At 59.9% G+C, this 16,347-nt stretch overlaps 1 protein-coding gene across 1 annotated transcript in view; it reads left to right on the top strand.

Annotated features, from left to right (window-relative positions):
- Positions 1–1,955: 1,955 nt before the first annotated feature.
- Positions 1,956–16,347, top strand: part of HMCN2 (hemicentin 2) — a 33,806-nt gene continuing 19,414 nt past the window's right edge. The window contains exons 1-27 of the mRNA XM_027877872.1: positions 1,956–2,190; positions 3,090–3,160; positions 4,090–4,248; positions 4,451–4,573; positions 5,016–5,187; positions 5,490–5,596; positions 5,806–5,926; positions 6,023–6,286; positions 6,452–6,596; positions 6,863–6,984; positions 7,074–7,346; positions 7,450–7,591; positions 8,204–8,331; positions 8,468–8,581; positions 8,749–8,898; positions 9,542–9,736; positions 9,935–10,030; positions 10,347–10,471; positions 10,744–10,888; positions 11,030–11,142; positions 11,393–11,549; positions 11,730–11,892; positions 12,498–12,625; positions 12,771–12,879; positions 13,157–13,326; positions 13,798–13,893; positions 13,996–14,172. Coding sequence (XP_027733673.1) covers positions 1,956–2,190; positions 3,090–3,160; positions 4,090–4,248; positions 4,451–4,573; positions 5,016–5,187; positions 5,490–5,596; positions 5,806–5,926; positions 6,023–6,286; positions 6,452–6,596; positions 6,863–6,984; positions 7,074–7,346; positions 7,450–7,591; positions 8,204–8,331; positions 8,468–8,581; positions 8,749–8,898; positions 9,542–9,736; positions 9,935–10,030; positions 10,347–10,471; positions 10,744–10,888; positions 11,030–11,142; positions 11,393–11,549; positions 11,730–11,892; positions 12,498–12,625; positions 12,771–12,879; positions 13,157–13,326; positions 13,798–13,893; positions 13,996–14,172 — 4,000 coding nt within the window. The remainder of the gene's footprint in view (positions 2,191–3,089; positions 3,161–4,089; positions 4,249–4,450; positions 4,574–5,015; positions 5,188–5,489; positions 5,597–5,805; positions 5,927–6,022; positions 6,287–6,451; positions 6,597–6,862; positions 6,985–7,073; positions 7,347–7,449; positions 7,592–8,203; positions 8,332–8,467; positions 8,582–8,748; positions 8,899–9,541; positions 9,737–9,934; positions 10,031–10,346; positions 10,472–10,743; positions 10,889–11,029; positions 11,143–11,392; positions 11,550–11,729; positions 11,893–12,497; positions 12,626–12,770; positions 12,880–13,156; positions 13,327–13,797; positions 13,894–13,995; positions 14,173–16,347) is intronic.

The following is a 16,347-nucleotide window of genomic DNA, read 5'->3' as shown; positions in this document are numbered from 1 at the left end:
AGCTGTCAGGTCGCTTTTGGCACACAGTGGCTGCACAGGAAGCTGGATGTGAATATCCCATGATTGTGCCCCATGTTCCAGACCGGAGGTGCCCCTCGGCAGCCCCCCCTCCCCGCCACTGTCAGGGCTCCCGGGGGGGCTCCCAGCCCGGACTGGGCTTTTCACGTGCGGTGGGATCGGGTTTGCCATTCTGCTCTGCCAAGTCTTCTGGAAACGAGCGCTGCAAGGCCTCTCTGCCGGCCCATCGCTGTTGTGTTTGCTCTCCTAACGAGGCTGACTAATTGTTTTCGGGTGGCCGGAGGATTTGCCCTAACGGTCCGAACAAGGGGGCTGTGTTTGCACAGGGGGTTTTGTCCAGAGGTGCCTTGTGCCAGCACATGGTGGGGGCACCCGGGGATTCCTCCCCTGTGCCAGGGAGTGCGCGAGGATGGGCACAGGCTCCAAACCACGGTGCTTGCTCAGAGGCTGTGCCTTAAGCCCCAGCAAGAAAAGGGTTAAAGCCCAGCTGGCACAGGTGCTCCTGGGAGTGGGAGCACTGGTGAATGTGGGAAGGGCTGGCTGGGATTAATTTGTTGATGGGGAGAAGCTGTTGGGGTTCCTTTGTGCCAGCAGTGCTGGTGAGAGGTGCTCCCTGCCAGGGTGCAGGACGGAACTGGGATGCAGGTTGGTGGCTGGGGATGCTCTAAGGTAGGTTTGGTGGCGCTGTGGGGTGGGGCACTCCCCCCAACTTGCAGTGAATGTGGGGGGCTGGGTGTGTGAAGCCTGAGGGAGACAAGGGGCTTTCTGCAAGCCAGGCTACAGCCCTGGCTGTGGGACAGGATGGGGACAGGCCACTAGACGGCCCCATGGGGCAGAGGTGCCATCTGCCCTGCTGCGAGGGGTGGGTCCTTGCTCACCACGAGGCTGGGCTGAGCCCGAGTCTGCAGGGACTCGTGGGGCAGAGGGATGCACTGGATAGTCCCACTGTCCTGCGTGTGGGTGATGGAATGGGTAACACCTCCGAGGTCGCCCAGCCCCTGCGTCTGGGGGAAGCAGGGCTGGTGCTGGGGGTGCAGGAGGTGCTCAGCCCTCGGTGCGCAGCCTCACCTGGAGCCGGCTCTTGGCTGTGCCTGCTCTCTGGGTCCCGCTGCGGGGGAGTTGAGCAAGAGCAGAGCATCCCTCCGGAGCAGCCATGAGCTCAGCACTCCACTTCGAGGGGAGCCAGGAAACTCTCTGCACGCTCAGCCAGCGCTCCCGGCCAAGGGCTGCCTGTGCCGGCCAAGGCTGCCTTCCCAGCCCATGTCCTGGCTCCGGCTTTGTCTGTACTTTGCGTGGCTGTTTGCTCCCTGTTCCTGGGGCAGCTGCGCTGGTGAGCCCTTCCAGAGCCCCTTGACTCCCCAGCCTCGTTGCGGACCCCCATTCCAGGGGGGTCCTTCGCCTCTCAGAGGGGGAATTTCCTTGGGGTCTCTTTCGCAGCTGTCTCTTCCCCCCTGCTGGGGGTTTGGCAGGGTTTCCCCACAGGTGCTCAGCTGCGAGCCCCCATGTCCTTCCCTAACCCCCGGCTCCCCCTGGCAGAGCAGTTCGGGTCTCTCTGAGCCGGGCTGGAGGGGTCAGGGGGCCTGGCCAGTGCTTCTGACAACCCTACGGGCTGTAGGATCTGCCTCCCAATCCCTGCATCCCCATCCTGACATCCTCCAGCCCCCACCCACCTCCCTGCCGCGTCGCTGGCTCCAAAAGTCCGGTTTTTTTCTCCCTCCCACCCTCCTCCCTCCCAGAAGTTGAACGCTGGAGGAGCAGGTCCGCAGCTGCGGGCGGCTGGGTGTTCCCTGACCGGGGTCCCGGCTCCGTCCCCACGGCGTGTGGCCCCTTCTACGCCGTGTCCCTCCCTAGCGAGGGGACAGTGCCCGGGGGGTCTGCGGGAAGGACCAGGACAAGGACTGAAGGGGTGTCCCTGGCACCTGAGGGTCTCCCCCGCGATGCCACCCCACGGAGGGGTGTTTGTGGGTCTCTGGCTGCTGCTGGCCCCCAGTGTCGCCGAGAGCCCCCCCCGCTCAGGGTGGGCCACTCTTGCCTTCGTCTTTGATGTCACTGGCTCCATGTACGACGACCTGGTGCAGGTGATGGACGGAGCCTCCCGCATCCTGGACCGGACGCTCAGCAGGAGCACCAAGCCCATCAGCAACTACGCTCTGGTCCCCTTCAGTGACCCAGGTACGGCTGGGACAGAGTGAGGACACTTGTCCTGCCAGGGATGGGGCTGTGGGGAGCTGGGGTGTGGTTCTGGCTGGGTTTGGGGCTGAAATGTGCACTTCACAAGTGCCTGCACCATCCTTTCTCCGTGTTTTTAATGCCTTGGTGACTGTTGTGGTGGGGATGGCAGTACAAGATGAGCTGCAGGTTGAGGGCATGGAGCTGGGCTGGGACTTCTGTTCCCAAGCCACTCTATGGGCACAGGGTGAGCTGTTTCCACTGCATTAATCCCAAGGATGCTGGCACCCACTGGTGAGTGGCTCCTCCACTTCCATCCTGTTCCAATCTCCCTGGTCTAATGGTGGTGGGGGTATTTCTGTACAAGTCCATGATGTGCTTCCAGGTCATGTCAATAAAAGCACCACTCCCTGAGGGGTTTTGGCAATTCACTGCCCCCTCAGAATAATTTCTTTCTGTCCCTGTTTTTGCCTTGGGTTTTTGTGCACACCCATAAAAGAACAACCGTTCCCCAAAAGAGCTCCGACCTCCTACAAGGAGAGTAGGACCCAGGCTTTATTTTCCAGCAGAAACTCTGGACTGAATGAAAACCACTGGAGCCAGACGAGGAAGGAGGCAGAAGCAGTGAATGGGTTTCTTCATTGTTTTTTCTGGGAGCCTCCCCCAGCAGAAAAGGGTGCTGGGTTTGCAGCTCACCCTTGCTGGGACCAGGCAAGGGAATGGTCACATTAGGGGCACATGGCTGGTCTGCCCAAATCCATTTCCCACCTGGTGCCAAGCCAGGGTAGATGCTGAACCCTGAGTCTCACAGATGTTTGAGCTGGGGTGGGTGCTCGGGAGTGCTGGCAGCAGGGGTGGCACAGGACGAGGCTGGTGCTGAGGTGGTGTTGGTGTGTTTGCAGAGGTGGGACCTGCCACCCTCACCACGGACCCCCAGCTCTTCCAGCAGCGCCTGCAGGAGCTCCATGTCCAGGTAGGCACCCTCAGCCCCACGGCTGTGCCAGGCCTGGCTCAGTGCCTGGCCCGTGGCACTTGGTGGGAAGCCTGGCTTTTTGAGGTGGTGGGTTCCAGGAGTGATCTCTGCATCCCCTGGGGACAGTGGTGAGGTCTCAGGGCTGAGTCAGGCTGGCAGGGAGCTGCTCACACTGGGGTGGAAGTGGAGAGTGTAGGTAATGCTGATGCTGTTCCCCCGGGTCCTGTAACAGGGCAGAGCATTCCCAATTCACAGCTCTTGTCCAAAGGGAGATGGTCTCCCTAGGAGAGTTTGCACAGACTCCCTGTGGAACCAAAAAATCTATTCTCTTAGAAGCGCTGCTTGAAAAATGAACTTTTAAATATTTTTTTAAAGTGATTTCATCTGTTTTCTGCCAGATGAAATTCTCCCCAGGAGTTTAATCCTGCTTTATCCATCCCCATTCCTCCCCTGCCTCCTGTGCATTGCTAAATCCCCGTGACTTTTCCCTTCAGATGCAGCTGGTTTGGCAGGAGGTGTAACACTGTGGCTGCAAATGGTTTCCCAGCCCTTTGGGGTGCCAAGCCCTGGGGGAGTGGGAGCTGGTCCTCACTGTGCCCCTGCACTTCCCTGGGGTGGCTGGTTCTGCTGCCAGGGCAGGTGAGGGGCTGGGGTGGGCACAAACGCTCCTGCTAAAAGTATCTGTGGGAAATAAGCGGCTTCTGTGAGCCTGGATCCCCAGACTGGTGGTTCAAACACCACTGAAGCTGGTAGAGGGACAGGTCCATGTGATCCTGTGTGTCCCTGTGGTTCCATCACGCTGCTTAGGGCTGACTCCAGCAAATGGTGCAGTTCCTCCCATGAGCAGACATTGGGTGGGATCCTGCCAGGAGCCCAGCAGGGAAGGACTGAGCACTGGGTGGCTGTGCCACCTCCCTTGTGCGCCACAGGGCGGAGGGGACTGCCCGGAGATGAGCGTGGGAGCCATCAGGCTGGCCGTGGAGATCTCACATCCCGGCTCCTTCATCTACGTCTTCTCCGATGCCCGGGCCAAGGACTACGAGCAGCAGGAGGAGCTGCTGAGGCTGCTGCAGCACAAGCAGACCCAGGTGAGAGGTGCTGCCCACCAGCCTCCAGCCTGGGGGGACTCGGCAGCAGCGCATCAGCGGAACACAGCGATAACCCCGCTGTGCCACCTGGTAGTGAGGGGCATTTCACATTCCCTGGGTGACTCCATGTTCTGGGATGGTGGTGGTCCCCTCCCTGGCCTGGTGGCTGTGTGGGATGCCACAGGGACCGTTGCTGTGGCAGGTGGTGTTCGTGCTGACGGGGGACTGCGGGGACAGGAGCCACCCCGGGTACCGCGTGTACGAGCGCATCGCTGCCACCAGCTCTGGGCAGATCTTCCACCTGGACAAGCAGCAGGTGACAGAGGTGAGTGGGGGTCCTTGCTGCCACATGGAGGGGCTGAAGGGCTCGTGGTCCAGCCCGGCTAGCTGAGCTCTTATGTTCTGCCTGTGGTGAATCCTTGTGACCAAGGCACCTCCAGATTGCTCTGGGAGCCCCACATCAGTCTGAAGCTGGGGCAGGGGCTGGAGAAGGCTGCCTGTGGAATCCTTGGGGATGAACTGACCTTCCAGCCCCTGAGGAAGGGAATTGTCTGCCTGGGGCTGAGGCTGAAGCTGTGGCACTCCTGGCAATAACAACTACACCAAATTAAAAGGGGGCCTCAGCCAGGGCCGGTACCTCCAGCCCACCCGTCCTTCAGCCCCCTTGTGCTGGCACCAGATGGACCCCTGCTCCTGACATGACCCCGAAACGGCTGTGCCTGTCAGCGAGGGGGGATCCAGGTTAATTCTCCCCCACATGCCTCCAGGTGTTGAAGTGGGTGGAAGAGGCCATCCAGGCTTCCAAGGTCCACCTGCTGTCCACAGACCATGAGGATGGTGGGGAGCACACGTGGCCTGTCCCCTTTGACCCCAGCCTGAGGGAGGTCACCATCTCCCTGAGCGGCCCTGCCCCTGGGATCAAGGTCCGGGATCCGGCAGGTAGGAGCACGGGGGAAAGGGATAGCAGGGGGTGATGCTTTGCCTTCCAGGTCAGGACAGGCAGAAAGGGGTTTGTCAAACCCTGCCCTGAAAACTCAAATAGCTCTCAGTAAGGGATTGCTGTTTACAACATCTCCTCCAGGGATGGCTTTGGCTTTCGCAGGGTTTTCCCTGCTGTGCTGGCTGTGAGCTGTGATGAGCTCTGCACTACCCTGAGCCCCTAGGGAGGGGGTTCCTGGCTGCTGCAGGGACCAGGGGATGGGTTTGGCTTGCCCATCCCAGAGGTTCCCTTATTGTTGCAGGAAAGGTCCTGGAGAAAGGCCGAGGTCTGAAGGAACTTCTCAGCATCCCCAACTCAGCCATGGTGGTGGCTGTGGAGCCCTCTGAGCCAGGGACGTGGTTGGTCACGGTAGGCTGGTGGCAGACCCTGCACATCCTCTGCCTTTCCCTGATGGATATTTAGCTGGCCAGCCTTTTCCATGTGTCAGATTTCCTCATCCATCTCCAGATAGGCACAGGACATGTGAGCAGGCTTGAAGGGGCCGGCTGCCACCTCCTTCCTTCCCATCACCTCTCCCTTCCCCTGCCCTCAGTACGTGCCTCTCAATCTGCTTCCAGACCCGGAGCAGTGGCCGCCACTCCCTGAGGATCACGGGCATCAGCAACATTAATTTCCAAGCCAGCTTCTCCACCCAGCCGGAATTTGATGCCAGCCAGCCCGGAGAGCAGCCAGTGCAGGGTGAGGCTGGTGCTGCCCCGGGGGGCTGGATGCTGCACCTGGGCATCCTGCAACCAGGAGTGTGGTTGGTTGTTTTTTTACCTCCCTGTTTTCCAGGTCTGCCCATCTCCGTGGTGGTCAACTGCACCGGTCTGAGGCTGCCTGGGCGCTTGCAGGAGATCGAGCTCTTCAACACCTCTGGCCATGCCCTGCTCTCACTGCCCGTGTGGCCCCTCTCCAACTCCTCCTCGGGGCAGCTCTGGGTGGGTTCACCTCTCCGTGTCCCCCCAGGTGACTTCCTGCTGAAGGTGAAGGGCAAAGACGCCCAGGGCCACCCCCTGCACCGCCTCTCCGGGGTCACCTACACCAGTGTGGTCCCTGGTGAGTGGAACACACGCTCCCCACAGCTGCTGAGGGGGGACCAGAGGTTCCAACACTGCCTCTGCTTTGGTTTCTTTCTGAGTATCCTCTATCCTGCTTCCCAGGGCAGCTCCCAGTGAGCTCCTGAGGGGTGTTACATGTGTGCACCTCCCCAAACACTTCCAGGTCTGCCCAAAGTGGACATCTCCAGCAAGATCCAGGCTTACAGCCGTGAGCCACAGCTGATCTCCTGCTCTGCCCAGAGTGAGGTCCCTTTCCGCCTGCAGCTCAGCCGAGGCACGATGCAGCTCAGGGAAGAGCAGCTCTTCAGGTGAGCCTCTGGTATGGCCCAGTGAGCTCCATGAGAGACCCACGTGGGCAGGAACAGCCCCTGAGCTGTGTGGGCCAGGGGGATGCTCTGTGCTACCTGTGAGCATCTCAAAAGGAAAGTTCCAAGGGACATGTCTGCAGTCGGTGTGGGTGCATCCCTTCGCCCTGACTCAGATGGAAAAAAGTCTCAGGGATTAGGATCAGGGTGGTGGCGTGGCATTCCCAAGTGTGGGGGCGACCCACCTTTTCATCACCCCCTTTCTGTAGGAGTTCAGGGAACATCAGCTGGCTGATCCCTGCAGTGTCCAAGAGCGACGAAGGGTTTTACGAGTGCACGGCCACGAGCAAGGTCGGGGTGACGCGGGCTCGTGTCTACGTCTCTGTGTCAGGTGGGGGCTGCTTGTGCCGAGCCTGGGTGCCCTCTCTGTGCCTGTGGCCGGGCACGGGCTCCTTTCACCCCGGTGTCCCATGTTTTCAGAGCCGCCACCGCGTCTCATCGCCCCGGCCAACATCACGGCTTCACCGGGCCAAGATGTTGTCATGTCCTGCCTGGTGCTGGGGGATGCGCCCTACAACCTGACGTGGAGCTGGGATGGGAAGTCGGCGCAGCCAGGGGATGGCCGGACCCGGCTGCTGCAGAACCGCTCCCTGGAGATCAGCCGCGTGCGGCCGGGGGACGGGGGCCTGTACGAGTGCGTGGCACGCAACGCCCACGGCGCTGCCACCGCCTCCCTCTGGCTCTTCATCCAGGGTAGGCTTTGCCCCTCACGGGGCGCTGGCCCAGGTGATGTTCTGCCCCGTGGGTGGGTGGTGAATGGCACCCAGGGGCTGAGCCCTGCTCCATCCCCGTGCAGAGGCGCCGTGGGTGAAGGTGGGGCCCAGCCCCCAGCGCTTCAGGAGGGGCCAGGAGCTGCATCTGAACTGCACGGCCGGGGGCCACCCCCCACCCCACACCACCTGGAAGCGCTGGGGCTGGGCACTGGAGCAGGACGAGAGGTAACCTGTGGGGACCTGGGTGTCTCCATCCTCCCAGTCCCATGGGGATGATGCTTTCCTTCCAGGGATGTATGGAAGGGGTGAAGGAGAGTGGCTTGGGGTTGCCATAGCTCCAGAAAGAGGGAGGAACTGCAGTATCCCATGCACCTGAGATGCTTGGCATACTGCTGGCCTTAATTTCATATTTATTTTTAAGCTGTCCTCCCCTATCCAGGTCACTGTCCCCACCACAGGGACTAACAGTGCTTTGCACACCCGGTGTGTGCTCAAGTCTCAAAATACTCCTTGTAGTTCCTCTTAATTTCTTCTGCTTTTGCCTTCCACCTCCTGCCTGTGTCAGGCTCTGAGTTCTGGAGTGGGCTTTGGGGAAGGCTTTTTGACTCGGGAGATGAAAAAGCCCAATTCTCAGTGCTTTTCCCCGGTTCAAAGCAAAGTCCTTCCCTGCAGCAGCTGACAGAGCTGGCTCTAAGTGCTGACCCACATCCATCACATGCCCAGCACTCGCCACGTGTGCAGGATGGCCTGAAGCCCATTCATTTATATCAACACATTTTTCCATCATCTCTGCTTTCACAGGGCTCATTTCTCCCTCTCTCTCCCCGTTTGCCACAGGGTTTTTAGGGATGCTGAGGGTACCCTGCACATCAGGGCTGCTGTCCCAGAGGATGCAGGCAATTACAGCTGCTCTGCCAGCAGCGTGCTGGGCTGGGACGAGCAAGTCATCACCCTGGAGTTCACTGGTACCTGCTCCCTGCTGGCCAGCAGCACAGCTGGAATGGGGCTGTGTGTGATGGAGGGTGTCCCAGGGCTCTGTGATACCCTTAGGGTGAGTGGCACGGCTGTTGGAGACCAAAACCATCTCTCCCCGTGGCACAGAGCCTCCTGCCATCCTGGCGGTGACACCCAGCCTGAAGGTGCTGGTGGGAGAGGACGTGACCCTGGAGTGCTGGGTTTCGGGGGCACCCCCGCCCCACGTAGTGTGGTACAAAGGTGAGAGTGGCAGGGGCTGGGGAGTAGATCCCCCCTCCGTGCACTGGAGCCCCTCTGCTGCCCTGCAGAGACATCACACGTGGGGTCCCCCGGCCCGGCACCGGGAGGGGACCCACAGAGGCGCTTGGGGTGCTGATGTGGGTGCTGATGTGGGGGCCCTGGGGCAGGCGAGCAGGCGATGGCGACGTTCCCACCCGGCACCCAGCGTGCCGTCCTGAGGCTGCAGGAGGTGCGGGAGGAGGACGCGGGGCAGTTCGGCTGCGAGGCTCTCAGCGAGGCCGGCGTCGCCTTCGACAGCACCCTGCTGGACGTGGGGTGTAAGTCCCTGCCCTCCCGTTGGGTTCAGCTCCCATCTGCTGCTTCCCAGGTCTCCTCGTGCCGCCGCCTCCCGGATTTCCAAACAGGGGGGTGTTGTTGCTTGGTACGAGCAGGGGGAAGCCTGACAGGATTTCTAAGAGTTGGGAGGATGGAAGAGTTTCAACGAGTGGCAGAAGCCAGTGTAGTTGTTACTGTTATGGGGACATGATGGCTTGGGAACCCAGCTGGGGATGCAAGGTGCAGTCGGGGGGGGATTAGGCAGAGGTGGGGCCTGACTTAGGTGTATCTGAAAATTCAGGTACACTGACTGTTGCTCAGGGCTTTCCATCAGAGGTAGAAGAGATGGAGGAGCATGGGGAGGAGGAGGGAAAGCTCTGAGCTGGGGGCAGTAGGGTTAGAAGCAGTTAAAGATGGAAAAGTGCAAGAGGTTTTTGCTGAGTGTAACTGGAAGGGACAGAAACTGCAGTGGCTCTGACAGCTTTGGAAAAGCCCCAAATGCTTTAAGTCAGTCTCGTAACTTGTGAGGGCACCTGGCTCGTGGGTTTCACAGTCCCATCCCTTTTTCAGGCTTGACTGTGCTCAGAGTGGGAAGCTGGGATGCTGGACCTGCCTGAACCCCTTTTCCATTACTCTCTCCTCCAGCTGCCCCTCACTTTCCCGAGCCTCTGGGTGACGTGGAGGTCACAGCTGGAGAGAGTGTGACCCTGCTGTGCCACGTGGAGGGATCTCCCCCACCACAGGTCACCTGGTCCCGGCAGGACGGGAAGCCCATGGAGGGCTGGCAGGGACCACGGGGGGATTCCAGCCAGCTGGAGGCTGCCCAGCTCCTCATCAACAGTAAGAGCTGAGCATGCACACGTTCATTTGTATTTTTAACTTGTGCAGCTTTAGCTGTGCTGCAATAGCCTGCAAGCCTCCGGTCTGTCCTCCTTTGGAGGTGGTGGGAGGGAAGGGGAGGGTGGTGTCACCCATCCTGGAGCTCATTCAGGGCTCTGCAGCCCCACCAGGCTCATGCTTCTCCCTGCCATGTCCCAGGTGCCTCGCTGGATGACCAAGGCATCTACATCTGTGAGGCTCAGAATGAATTTGGGAAAATCCAAGCGGAGGTCAAGCTCACAGTCACCGGACACGGTTTGCTTTTCCCTGCTTTGGTTGGTGTATCGATCCTGGCAGTGAGTGACAGGCCTGAGCAACCACTTCTGCTCCCGAGCTGGCTGTGGGGAATGCTCAGCAAACCCCGGGGCAGGGTTTGGGTAATGCCCTTGCACCTCTTCAACTTTATACGCTGACATGTATATCCCCAAATTCTTGGGGGAGATAAATGTCTGCCTTGCGCAGAGCCAGGGTCTGGACCCTGGAAGAAAGGTGATCCAGATCCACTCTCCTGGGTGCTACTGGCCAGTTTATAACCAAATAATACTGTATCCCTTTCCCCTCTTTCAAGCAGCCCCAGAAATAGCTCTTGCATCCCCCGTGATCCACGCACTCCCAGGCCAGCCTGTGTCACTGCCCTGTGTGATCCTGGCTGGGAGGCCGTTCCCAGCCCGCCGCTGGCTGAAGGATGGACAAACGGTGAGGTTTCCATGCCTGCTGGGATGGGGGGTGGGTGAGTGGGCAGCTGCCCTGCAGCAGGGGCTTTGCTGCAGGATGGGTGTCATAACCTGCCAGGCCGAAGCTGCTGGTGAAAGATGCCAGGGGAGCGTTTGTGTTGGGAGGGCAAAGTGGCTTTATCACCACATGAGGATGTTCTTTTGCTCAAGGATCAGTTTCTAGATGTGCCCTAAAGACACAGCTCTAAGGTGACATTTGACCCCTTGACTGTCCTGCTCTCTGCATGTGCCCAGGTAGCCCCAAGTGACCACCACTCCATCCGGGCTGACGGGAGCCTGCACATGGATCAGGCATCCCAGGGGGATGCAGGGAGGTACACCTGTGAGGTGACCAACGCCCTCGGCTCGCACAGGCAGGACGTGTCCCTCGTCATCCACGGTGAGTGACAGGGTGCTGGGTGTCCCCGCTCTGAGGTGACCAGGGGCAGGTGCTCTCTGTGCCCCATAAACAGCTCAGCACTGCTCTCTGTGGAGATCTGGCCCTGGCCATGCAGGGTGAGGTGCTTCTCCTCCTTCCCAGTTCCTCCCAGCATTGAGCTTGGCCCTGTCCTTGTCACTGCCACCGAGGGAGAGGCTGTCACCCTGCGGTGCAATGCCACTGGTGTGCCCACCCCTACGATCACCTGGGCCAAGGTAGGTGACAGGGACAGGCAGGCTACTGTCCCCCTGCCAACCAGCTTTGGGTCACCCTGGGTGCTGTGTTTGAGGGTAGTGCAGCTCTCTAGTGTGGCTGTGGCTGCCTGGAGAGTTGGCACCAGGTGTCCTGGGAAGCTGGGACCAGGACATGGCTTGCTCTGATGCTTCAGAACCCTTTTCTTGCCCTTGTGGTGCTCAGCTCATGGGACAGTCTCTGCTGTCTTTCTTTCTTCCCTTCCCTCTGCAGGGCACAGAGCCCATTTTTCTGAGTCCACAATACCACCTTGACCCTGATGGGACCCTCCTGATCCCTTCACCCTCCCCTGGGGACGCTGGGACCTACTTTTGCACAGCTACCAACACCGCAGGTTTCTCCAGCCAGGAGATGCAGCTCTCCATCAGCAGTGAGTGCTCAGGACTGCTCCAGAGGGGACTGGCTGGGAAAGCATGACCTGGGAACACTCATGGCTTCCTTGGAGCACCTATCCAGGTTCCAGATGGGTTTGCAGGATGGGAAGAGAAGCGATGAGGGCTGTGGGGCACCTGAAGGGTCCCTGCACCAGCTGTGCTCCCTCTCCATCCAGCAAAGCCCAGGATCAGTGTGAACGGATCACAGGTGCCCGACCCTGTCACCGTCCTGGCTGTGCTGGGGCAGGAGACCACCCTGCCCTGCGAGGTTCAAGGGCACCCCCCTCCCTTGGTGCTGTGGAGCCGACAGTCCCAGCCGCTGCCTCTCGCCACCACGAGGTAAGGAGGGTTGTGGCTGCTGGAGGCCCCTAAACTCATGGCCCTGGATCTTGGGGTTAAGCCCTTCTTTCTCTGTACCTGAGGACTGCTGTGGGATGGGGAAGCAGGGAAGGCATCTTGGGTTTGCTCTTCCTGAGGGGACTGTGGTGCCTTGTTGTTCCTGTCTGGTTTCCCTGTGGTTGGCCTGTGCTGCTCCCCACATCTCAGCTGGCTTGTGCTCACGTGGTGGGTGATGGATGGGAGCACACAAGCAGGGATCTGCAGCCGTGGGCTGAGATGATGTTATGTCTGTGGAGCACAGACAGGGCTGGAGTGAGAGCGTGGCCAGCTCCAGCTGCAGGGGCTGTGCTCCCTGGGGACCCCCATTCCCCTTCATTCCCCTGGGCTCATGTGCTGCCTCATGCTGAGCTTGTGCAGGGGCTGAGCAAAGAGGATTCGCCCCCATGGGCAGCTCTACCACCCTCTTCGCATGGGAGGTGGCCCTGGGGACTTGTGGCTGTCTCGGGGAGATAGTGAGCTCTCAGCCCTTAGCTCTTGCCTGGGGGTAGGTGACAGATGACACCCTTGTTCCTCCCATCCAGCATTTCTTTTCCCTCTCCCCCAAGGTACAGTGTCCTCCCTTCGGGGTCCCTCCATCTGGCCAAGCCCCAGGTGACAGACAGCGGGCTCTACACCTGCACAGCCACGAACACCGCGGGGAACACCTCGCTCAGCTACAGCCTGCACGTCCAAGGTTCACATCCCTGCTTAAAATACTCCTCCCAAGGGCTTAATGCACCACTGGGGTCCTGCACCCTCCAAGCCCTTGGCTGCTCCCACACTCCCGTGCTGGTGCCTGAGGGTCGTCCCAGCCTGAGGTCCCCTCTCCACCTCCCCAGCTCCACCCCAGCTGTGGATCGGTGATGGGGAAAGTCACCTGGCAGCTGTTGCCAACACCTCCCTGAGGATTCACTGCCATGCCATGGGCACCCCTCCACCCCAGATCCAGTGAGTACTGCAGAGGGTGTGTCCTGCCTGTCATCCCTGGATGTGTAATAGCGATCTCTGGCTCGGGGTGTCCCTTAAGATAGGAGACATCCATTCTTTCTCCTTGCCCCTGGTATCCTCTGCCCAATGATCTGGGCACTGCCAACCCAGTTCCAGGTGGCACAGGGACAGTCCCTGCTGCCAGCAACCCACAGCTCACCCCGCTGGTGTGCAGAGATGGGGAGCTGGGTGGTGGCAGGACAGACCAAAGACTTGCTGCCTGTCCCCTTCCCCACAGGTGGCTGAAGGATGGGCACCCTGTGGGCGAGCAGGACAGTGTGGTGGTGTCTGAGGATGGTGGGACTCTGCTGATCGCCCGTGTAGGGCTGGGTCATGAAGGGCTCTACGTCTGCCAGGGCAGCAACTGGGCAGGGGTGGCCCAGGCAGAGGTGCAGGTTTTGGTGCATGGTGAGTGCAGCACCTGGGGCAAGACCCAGTGTCCATCCCATTTGTCTGGGAGAACATGGCTGGCCAAAGGGGTGGGTGTTCTTGGCCATGCTTTTTGGTAGTTGTAGGGTCATTACCCTGATCTATTGGGTTCTTGTCCTTTGCCAATGAGGCTGAGAGCTGATGGCCACTGACAGCCCAGTAAAGCACAGCATCCATCCTTGATGGGTGCTTCCAGGGGGAGAGAGTCTTCCCCAGCCCCATTTTCCCTTCCCACCTCCATCAGGAGGATGTCACACTGAAGGTGCTGGGTGAGAAACCAGGCAGGGAGCGGCGATGGGGAGGATGAATGTCTCACTGGGGTGGGGAACTAACCTGCTGGCTGGCTGGGGGAGCAGCAGCAAGCCTGGCTGTGCTGCCCAGCCCTGCCCTGTGGTGGCTGCAGACAGCCTGGGCCATGCAGAGCTGGTGATGGTGTGTGCTGGGTTGCAGTGCCTCCAAACATCGAACCCAGCCCGGTGGATCTGGCTATCCCGGAGAACGGCACAGCATCCCTGGAGTGCCTGGCCTCAGGGCTGCCTGCTCCTCGTGAGTCAATCCTCTTCCTTGCTTTTGCATTCCTGAGGCTTTCCCTGGGTGAGAGGGACAGCAGCACTGCACCTCCCAGCTCGGCTTTCTGCTTCCCTCCAGACATCACCTGGTACAAGGGGCACGAGGAGTTCATGGCCGGACCGGGACAGACCCTGTCCAGGGACGGGAAGCGCTTGGAGTTCTGGCATGCCCAGCTCTCTGATGCTGGCAGATACCGCTGCGTGGCCTCCAACGTGGCCGGTGTGGCTGAGCTCTGGTACAGCCTGCAGGTCACTGGTGAGTGCACACTGAGAGATGGGTGCTTCCCCCTCCCCGTGGAATCCCTCCTGTGAGCACGAGACCAGTGGGACGCATCCCTGGAAGGCGGATTTAGCAATTCCAACCATGCAATCCCCTGCATTCATCCCAAGCCGTTTCCTAGAAAACCAGAACCCCCTGGATGGGTGTTGCCTGATCCCCATCACAGTGTCTCCTGCCCACCCTGTCCCTTTTGTGCCCTGCTGTGGCTGGTGACATTCCTTTGTCCCTCAGTGCCCCCACAGATTACAGCTGGCCCCAGCTCCCTCACAGTGCTGGTGAACGAGCCGGTGACACTGGAATGTGATGCCAGGGGGACCCCAGCTCCGATGCTGCTGTGGCTGAAGGATGGCAATCCAGTGCCCAGCGAGGCAATGGGTGGCCCACAGGTGAGACAAATCCTGATGGAGGGGGACTCACTGGAGATGTCCCTCCAGGAAGGTGCTCTTTTTTCTTGTCTGGCTTTTAAAAAAACAGCTGCTGGAGCTGAGCACGTGCAATGCCACCCAGACCTGCACCATGTTTGGTCCATGGGGCACAGACCTGCTCAGCCCCGCACGGAGCTTTCCTACCGTGAAGGGCAGGACCGGGCAGAGGGTCCCTGGGAAGTTTTGGGAATGGGTTCAAGGCAGGCTTATGCCAACTCCCCCATCCCTGCAAGGCAGCATGCAGCCCAGCTGCCTATGAGTTGCTCTGGTTCCGTGCTCATCTGGGCTGTCTGTGTCTTGGGGAAGCACAGATCCTCTCTGGCGGGCACGTGCTGTCCCTGCCCACCGCCCGTCTCCAGGACTCAGGGACGTACACGTGCGTAGCCAGCAGTGCCGTGGGGGAGGACAGACATGAGACCACCCTCGAGGTGCAGTGTAAGTACCCCTGTGTGTCCCAGCCCCTTCCCGCCAGTGTGGGTTGGAGGTGATCCTTGGGACTGTGGGGCTGCTCTGCCGTCCCCTGGTGAGATCACGGGGCTGGGGAGGATCAAAGCGGGTGGCTTGGGAAAGGTGTTGCCCTGTTGATCTGTTTTCCAGTGCCCCCTACCACCCTGGGTGAGGAGGAGAATGTGACTGTCATCGTCAACCAGCCTGTGACCCTGCAGTGTCTGACCCCCAGGGTCCCCGCTCAGGGGTCCCGCTGGCTGAAGGACGGGAGTTTGTTCACACCAGGGCCGGGTGTGCAGCTGTCTGCAGAGGGGACTGTGCTCCAGGTGATGTTTGGGAATACTGCAGGGGATGGCAGGGCAAATGGGGCTGTGAAGGCACCTGTCTCCTCTTCCTCACCCTTGCGAGAAGTGAGTGCAGAGGGAGGGGGTGTCCCAGCCCAAGGCTCAGCACCATTCTCACCCTTCATGCTGCTTCCATCCCGATGCCTTCTGCTGGCACAAAATCCTGCCATGGAGAGGCTGTGGGGGTCCAGCTCTGCTTGTGTGTCTGCTTAGCATCTCTCCTTGTTTGGGCAGATTGGGCAAGCCAGCGTGCAGGATGTGGGCAGGTACACGTGCCAGGTGCCCGGCCACCCCGAGAGACACTTCAGCCTCCATGTGTGGGGTAAGGGCCACTGTGGCTGAAACACCCCATCAGGGGCATATATATGTGGTTTGGAAAACACCTGACCAAAATATTAACACTCTGCAAAACAACACACCTGGAAGTGTCAGGGATCCCCCACCAGGATGGGGTGAGAGGGGGGAAAAAAAGATAATGTTTGCCTGAGCCTTGGGGGAAGATTTCAGTGATGAAGCAGAAGTGGTGTCTTTTTGAAATTTGGGCAGCAGACTGAAGGATTTCCTCGCTGTTGCCAGGACCTCCCTGTCCTTTCTTTGCACTCTATCAGTACAGTGGTCACTTTAGGTTCACCCACCCTGGCCAAGCTGAGGGGAATGCCAGTGGTGGCTCCAGGGATGTTGCCAAGACAGCCACTAGACACTTTTTCTCACTTTATCTGAGCATCTTTGGAGCCTCCCAGACCACTCAGCATGTCCACAATGCCAGGGTCTGGCTCTTCTCAGGAATACTCTAGGCCAGTTGGTGGAAGTCCTGAGGGCAGGTAGCCAGGGAGTGGAGAAAATCCAGTTCTCCTGGTCTGGGCTTTTGTTCCTGTGATCCCTTCCCAGGGAAATGTTTGTACGTCTGCGGTCCTGGCTCGGGTGGATTGTTTGGG

This window comes from Empidonax traillii, unplaced genomic scaffold (assembly GCF_003031625.1).
Source record: "Empidonax traillii isolate 1590-97213 ecotype Southwest subspecies unplaced genomic scaffold, ASM303162v1 scaffold34:size3740991, whole genome shotgun sequence".
Lineage (NCBI taxonomy): Eukaryota > Metazoa > Chordata > Aves > Passeriformes > Tyrannidae > Empidonax > Empidonax traillii.
This window is presented reverse-complemented; position numbering and strand designations above follow the sequence as displayed.